Source organism: Palaemon carinicauda, chromosome 2 (genome assembly GCF_036898095.1).
Source record: "Palaemon carinicauda isolate YSFRI2023 chromosome 2, ASM3689809v2, whole genome shotgun sequence".
Lineage (NCBI taxonomy): Eukaryota > Metazoa > Arthropoda > Malacostraca > Decapoda > Palaemonidae > Palaemon > Palaemon carinicauda.
This window is the reverse complement of record NC_090726.1, coordinates 46974026-46981358: the sequence shown is the minus strand read 5'-3', so window position 1 is coordinate 46981358 and position 7333 is coordinate 46974026. Positions and strand designations below refer to the sequence as shown.

The 7333-nt window shown below is 39.3% G+C and overlaps 1 protein-coding gene across 1 annotated transcript in view; it reads left to right on the top strand.

Annotated features, from left to right (window-relative positions):
* Positions 1-3422, top strand: part of LOC137617304 (uncharacterized) — a 14896-nt gene extending 11474 nt beyond the window's left edge. Inside the window, exon 7 of the mRNA XM_068347312.1 lies at positions 2612-3422. Within this exon, the coding sequence (XP_068203413.1) occupies positions 2612-3001 (390 nt within the window). The 3' untranslated portion in view covers positions 3002-3422. The remainder of the gene's footprint in view (positions 1-2611) is intronic.
* The last annotated feature ends 3911 nt before the right edge of the window (positions 3423-7333 follow it).

The following is a 7333-nucleotide window of genomic DNA, read 5'->3' as shown; positions in this document are numbered from 1 at the left end:
CTTGAGTCTCCGACCCTTATTCCGGATGGTGGTCCAGTTCATCCGCTTCATAGTAGTTTCTTGTAAGTTTTTATATCATTCGTTTTTCTGGTGTCAATTTGGAGTTTGTTGTAGAATCTTGGAGCCACAGTTGCTCTAGAAATTACTTACTTTTTACTTTTACTAGTTTATTTCTCGCCCTCCATCAGACACTAAAAGTCTGAAAGTCTGTTCAGGCGGGCCTTGGTGTGTGAAAACAATTTCTTTCTAGTTAATATTTTGCTCTGTATCTTATCAGTTATTTCGCTAGTTTTTGTATTCAGACTTAATAGTTTTCAGGTCACTATTATAACACTTTCTAAAAAGATAAGTCTTCAGGTTTTTCTTGAAATCTGCCACATTTTTGCTATTCTTGACATCAAGTGGAAGGTCGTTGAAGAGTCTCGGTGCAGCATAACTAAACGTTCTTCCTCCTATTGCATGATTCACACTAATTTCGAATAGTCTAAGTCGAACTGCATCTTTGTTCCATTAATTACGTATCTTATAGGCTAACCATCCTTTTGTAACTACGTGTAAGGATTTTCTGGTTGCATTTTGGCTAATATCTTAGGATACCCTAGTTCTATTAAATATTTTTGACGTCGGTTTTATTATAGTTCCGGGCAGGACAACATTTTCTTATAAAAAAAAGTAAATTTTCCTTAAAGGAAAACTCCCATTTTCTTTGTAAATGAGATTTATTTTTGGGTCTAATAAAAAGTGAGATATACTCTAATATATCCGCTGATAAGGCGGGCTACCCAATTTGGACCGAAGTTTTTTGGTGGGGAAAAAATAAATAATGCTAAAACAAACCTTTTCTATATAAAATATTTTCTCGGACGTATAAGAAATCCATGAAAAATTACCGAAATTATCTGCATCCTATATAGTAATACAGCTATATTTTTCATTTGTTTGCTGACATTTTGCGAAACTTTTGTATTCGCTCCTGTTCGTTCGTGTGTACATACCTTGGTGCCCACTAACCATATTAAGACATCTGCGCATTTACTCCTGTACGTGCGTATGTACATACCATTGTTGCATAGTAACCAATTTCACCCTTCTGTGCCGAAAGTAATACCACTATGAATAGCTCCATATTTGTATGCTAGGAAAAATACAAATTACTTCCAAATTTGTCGTATCACTTTGAAAATTTGTGATGTTTCTATTGCAAAAAAAAAAAAACATACAAATTTCTTTCCAAAATATGTTGTTTGAAGTTTTTATGTTGTAGGTTTTTTCATTACACAATTTATAGTTGAAATCTTGTTAAAAGAGAAAGATGCATCTCAAACTTGAAATCCCTTCTTTTAAAATAGCCTAGCTAGAAATAGCCAAAAAACGGATTTTGAGTGAAGCGAAAAATCTATTTTTGGGTGAGATAGCCATGACGTCCTGATGGAGAGTTCCTTCAGTAGCTTCCATCAGGACGGAAGCTACTGAAGGAATCTTCCATCAGGACGGAAGCTACTGAAGGAATCTTCCATCAGGACGGAAGCTACTGAAGGAATCTTCCATCAGGACGTCGTGGCTCGAGCCCAAAAAGGAAGCTTGTTTTTCTATTGATTCAGGTGAGAAGACCATTTGACGTTGCATTATGTCTTTTCACACTTGGTTATTTTCATGGTACAAGGAAGCGTGATTTTTTTCAGAGCTAAATGATACAGAGAAAATTTCTCTTTCAATTTGTAATATTTATTTGAATAACCTAAAGTTTTTGTAAGTTTATTTGGTCTCTGTTGTAAGATGAAGTAATTCAATTATTGTTTAATTTTATGATAAATTTAATATATGCTATTTTCTCATTCACAATAAATTTACTTATTTCATATATTGTGCTTCATAATTAGAAAATATGATTACAGGGAAGGTCCCTAACTCACAAACATTCGCATGATAAACATTTGTAAATACAAATGCTAATGCAACTGAAAATAACAAGGATAAGATAAAGAAATACCGTAATAAAACAATATTTTATCATTTAATACAATAAGCAAAACAACATTTGTAATAACCTGATATCTATTTCATATGAAACCCAACTATTTGTTGAGAGAGTGGCAGAAAATCATATTATTATTATTATTATTACTATCCAAGCTACACCCCTAGTTGGAAAAGCAAGATGCTATAAGCCCAGGGGCCCCAATAAGGAAAAATAGCCCAGTGAGGAAAGGAAATAAGGAAATAAATAAATGAAGAGAACAAATTAACAATAAATCATTCTAAAAAAGGCAACAGCGTCAAAACAGATATGTCATATATAAACTATTAACAACGTCAAAAACAAATATGTCATATATAAACTATAAAAAGACTCATGTCCGCCTGGTCAACAAAAAAGCATTTGCTCCAACTTTGAACTTTTTGAACTTCGATTCAGGTTAGGCCTACTCGAGGCAAAAATTCAACGAACTCAGACTTACAAACAGCTTCTTTGAACCTATTAAGTTTTTAAATTGAGGGCTTTCTGTTATTAATTACACGATCGAGTATTTATAAGCTAGTTTCTATGAATAAAATCTAGTCATAACCTCGCTCTCGAGGCAATTTAACACAAATTTTCTCTAATCTCCAGGACCGAATCATGGTATCCCTAACGGCACTCTTGGTGTTGGCTACTTTCTTCTCTCAAGTCAGTCAAACAATTCCAAGGACAGCCTACTTGAAACTGATTGATGTTTGGTTCCTCGCTCTCATAACGGAGGTCTTTGCTGTGATCATATCCCTGGTACTGATAGAAGTGCTCCGCTTGAGGAATCTCTCCTCCACTGTCGTGAAGGTGGCTCCGTTAAATAAGGAAAAGACATCCAAATGGGTAACAGTTAGATCCTCCTGGCTCTCAGATCCAAAAAAGTTAAACAAGGCACTTATTATCTTTTATCCTGTTTCCCTTTTCCTACTTTTGTTCATCTTCGGCTCTGTCTCTACTTATAATTTGTTCATTAGTACATGGGAGGATCATTAAATTTCATGCTGATTTTACACTTTCGATGCTTTTCATGTTAATGTCAATGCTTTGAATATGTGATTCAGTCTGGTAATAATTTAGATTCAAGCCCTAATTTAAAATCTTTATGAAGAACATGATTTTTCTGACAAATACCGTATATATAACCTTGTTTTTTAAATGTATATACCTTTGACTAAAGCTGGAAAGGTTTTAGAAGTTTGGTGACAAGGGGCCAAGTTAGTGCTTAGCCAGATTGGAGAAAAGGGAATCCGAATCCTCTGTGACTGCTCACATATCACTTTTTTAGCACTGTTGTGAAAGCACATATGTTATTTAAAGGTAAAAATTTCCATGAATGGCAGAGGCAGGGGACAGAACAATACCCTAGAGAATGACCATATATACAGAAGATCAGCACCACCCAAGCCCTCTCTGTATCAAGATGGAACAAGGGAGGGCCAAGCAATGGCTGTTGATGACTCAGCAGGTAGACCTATAGGCTCTCCTAAAGCCCCTATCCTCAGCTCAGAAGGATGGTGAGGTCAAGTGGGTCTTAAACTCCTTTCCAACAGATTACTAGGCAGGGACATTTTAAATAGACTACAAGACTGATGTAAGCTTTTTCAATATTAAACTTACCCGATAATCATGTAGCTGTCAACTCCGTTGCCCGACAGAATTCTACGGAAGGGATACGCCACCGATCGCTATACAAGAGGGGGGTGTACTCACAAGCGCCACCTGTGGCCAGGTACTGCAGTACTTCTTGTTGACACTACCTCAATTTTTCCTCTGTCGTGCTTCCGGCAAGACGTTCATGGATACGCTTATAATTTTGGAGTCTTGTTCACGGTTTTTGGTGAAGTATTGCTCTAAGATTTCAGCTTTCGCTATTCAGGAAGTTTTATTATTAGCTTAGCTAGCTTTTGGAATTAATTTGATTAATTATGGTGACGAAGAGAGTATGAACTCTCTTTCACCTTTTAATGGCCGACCCTTCCCTTAGACGGAAGTGTTGGTGTCTAAGAGAGTATAGACACTCTTTCTTAATTTTGCTTAACAAAAGTTATAGATTTTTTTTTTATCTCTCCGCCTTTTATAGGCCTCTTCGATTAACTTCCTTTTATTATAAACTTATTAAAATTAATTTTTATATTTGTTTATATTCGACCTTTCCTAATAGTAGGCGGTCTTTTCTTGGTACCGAAGTTAATTAACATTGAGCCCGTCATTTCGGTTTTACCTGTTAACATATGCTATTTTAATGTTTTTGAAAGAATTTCTTTGATAGTCTCGTACTGTTTTCAAAGTTGAACTAACGTTTTGTTTTGTCTCTGCAGTTGTTGACGTTCAGAACGTTCAACTTGCGCTCTATCGTTACGATAGAGAGAGAATTTTCACGGTGTCACGTTGCAGTAAGAGTAACCGTTTCTAGCGTTTTGTTCATTCTTTCTTAGCTTAATGGTTTTAATTCTAATAAAGGAACTTTTTATTTGGGAAATATTTCAGTTTTTTTCCTTTAACAATAATATGTTTTAACGATATATATGATTGGGCTCTTCTCTCAGGTTCTAAGTCAAGAGAGAGAGAGAGAGAGATATAGAGACGGAGGGAGAGAGAGCTGGATAAACGTTTCGTTCAAGCGAGTAACGTTGTTATCGTTTTTGCTCTTCTCCCTAGTCTCTTTAGGGGAAGAAGGTAAACGTTTCTAGAGTTTTATTCTTGTTCTCAAGCTTTATGCGGTGAGAGATTTTAAACGTAGTTTATTTGATCTAGTGTTTAGTCTCTTTCCAGCCACTGAATTATTTATCTTTCATTAGATTTTTCTGTTACATTGTAATTCTGTTTTCGCAATTACTAACTTTTAAGGAAGGATAAAATTGCGTGTTTCAGGTACAAACCACTTAAAGTTTCGAGTTCAGTGAAATAAGTGCAAACAGAAAATCAAAAGTGATAAGTGATTAGCGCAAAGTGTGTCAGTGTTGTGCGTGAGGGTACTTCTGTGCGTGCCAGTCGTCCTCCCAGTCCGGGACCTCTTGCAAGCTCCCAAGCCCAGGGGAGAAGCAATGTCGAAGGGCAAAAGGGTTCGACAGGCCTTGATCGGCGCACAGAAGTATCCTCGGTGGTTGCGGGCGTGTCTTACAGAGACCGTCACTCCCACCCGCAGACGATTGAGCCCTTATTTTGCTCGTCTGCAGAAGAAATTTCGGGGAGAAAACGCTGGACTCAGGTCTCAAGACCTCTTAAACGTAAAGTCCAGACCTCTAGAGTTCAACAACCCGGATGCAGTCATTGGGTTAGCTCTGACTCTCCGCAGTCATCAGGTGACTGCACACCTCCTAAGAGAGGTAAGGCGATGCCTCAACAGACATCATCTTCTGTTAAGGCTTTGCCTCAACAGACCTTATCGTCTGTTGATCCCAAGATGACTTTGCTGCAGTCCATGCAGTCGCAGCTTGCGGTCTTAATGCGTGAGTTTCAGGCTGAGAAGGTTACACCTCCTCCTGCGAGCGCTCCGCCTCACCGCAGTCCAGTCTGCCAGGCGTACGAAGTTGAGGTTCCTCAAGCTACCTTACCGCGTTCGGAGTTGCCAGTTACCAGCGTTGTGCAGCAACCTTAACCTTCCTTAAGGCAACCTCAACAATGGGAACAGGAGTCTTATGCCTTGAGGCAAGATTTTCTTGCAGTTAGACCATCTTTGAGGCTACAACCTTTTGAGGTACGACAACCTCTACCATCCTTGAGGCAGCCACCTCAGCTCTCGCAGCTGCTACCTCAACTTTCCTCAAGGCGAGAGCCTCAACTCTTGAGGCTAGCTCCTCAGGAACCTCAACTCGTGAGACAGGAACTGCGTTCTGCGCAGCCGCTACCTCAACTCTCGCAGCTCACACCTCAAGAACCTCAACTCGTGAGTCAAGAGCCTCTCTCTGCGCAGCCACCTCAACCCTTGAGGCAAGCGCAACTCTTGAGGCAGGAACCTCATGCTATGAGTCAGCCACCTCAACGCATGCATCTGCCACTTTCTCCTCAACTTGAGCCTCTTCCCATTCAACTTTGAAATAACAAATGACAATAATAACACCTCATTACTTTCATAACTTGCATTTGTAATCATATACATGTATGCCTACACAAACATTATGATAATGGAGGTTATTCGTATTACTTAAATAAAAAAATATATATGTATTCCTTGCAATATATTTTTAACAAATCGCAAATATGGCAAAATATCTTCAAAACAAAAATGAATCATGAGTTATGAATGTAATGTAAATATTATGTTGATATTAAAACCCCATGCAAGCATGCATGAAGTAATGCAGTGTTGCCAACAGGGCGAGTTTCCCTGTCCTGAGGTGAAGTAGATTATAGATCGTATATTTAGTGCAGCTTAATTCTACGATTTTCATGCCGGCTATCAAATTCATCAACAAAACAGTCTAAATCAATTCCCTCGGCACGTGCACTTTCAATGGACAGTAATGCGATATTACTCAATCTAGCACTGGTCATGGAATTTCTGAGAAATGTTACACGCCATGCAACATGCTCTGCTTCTCTTACAGCATGCTCTACATACAGCATGCTCTGCATTCAGCATGCTCTACATACAGCATGCTCTGCATACCTTACCGCATGCTTCTCAGTCACACATCTTTGGTTGTTGCCAACTCACTAGACTGTCAAGCAGTTTCATAACGTTGCCTTCTAGTCTGCTGCTTTTGCACCAGTGAAACCCTCACTGAGAGAACTTAGCTTTTCTCGGATATGGTCCCTGTAGATGAGAAAGTGCTTTTCTCCCTCCTTCTGATATTCCCTTGAGGACTCTGTCATTTGGAGAGGAGCCTTTAGCTGCGTAACCTCCTATGAACTTTTATTTAAGCATAACATGCTTCCAGGGAAGGTAATGGTTCCACTTCAGTCGCTAACCCCGTCTGTTACCACACCTGCTCCCATAGACCTTGAGCTGTGTTACAAGACATGCAGTCCAAGCTTAGTCCTTGTTAGAGAATTTTTTGTTTACGGAGTCAGTGTGTCACTGGGAAGACGTTCAACAACCAGCAGAAGTGACTTGTTGTGACGCAGTGCGGCAACCTCAGCAACCCGATAAGGAGTTGTCTATACGACCCAGACAGTCTAGACAGCTTCGGGTTGTCACTGTACTTCCTCGCTTCCCCATGGTTGACAGTTCACAGACTGTGCAGCAGTACCATGATCTTGTGTCCGGCTCCGTCAGACGACTGGCTTTTAAGAGCTCCCACAAGTCGTCGCTGTCTGGAGATTCTCAGATGGACTATGGATCTGACCAAGGAACTGGGCCTCCTGGTCAATTTTGAGGAGTCT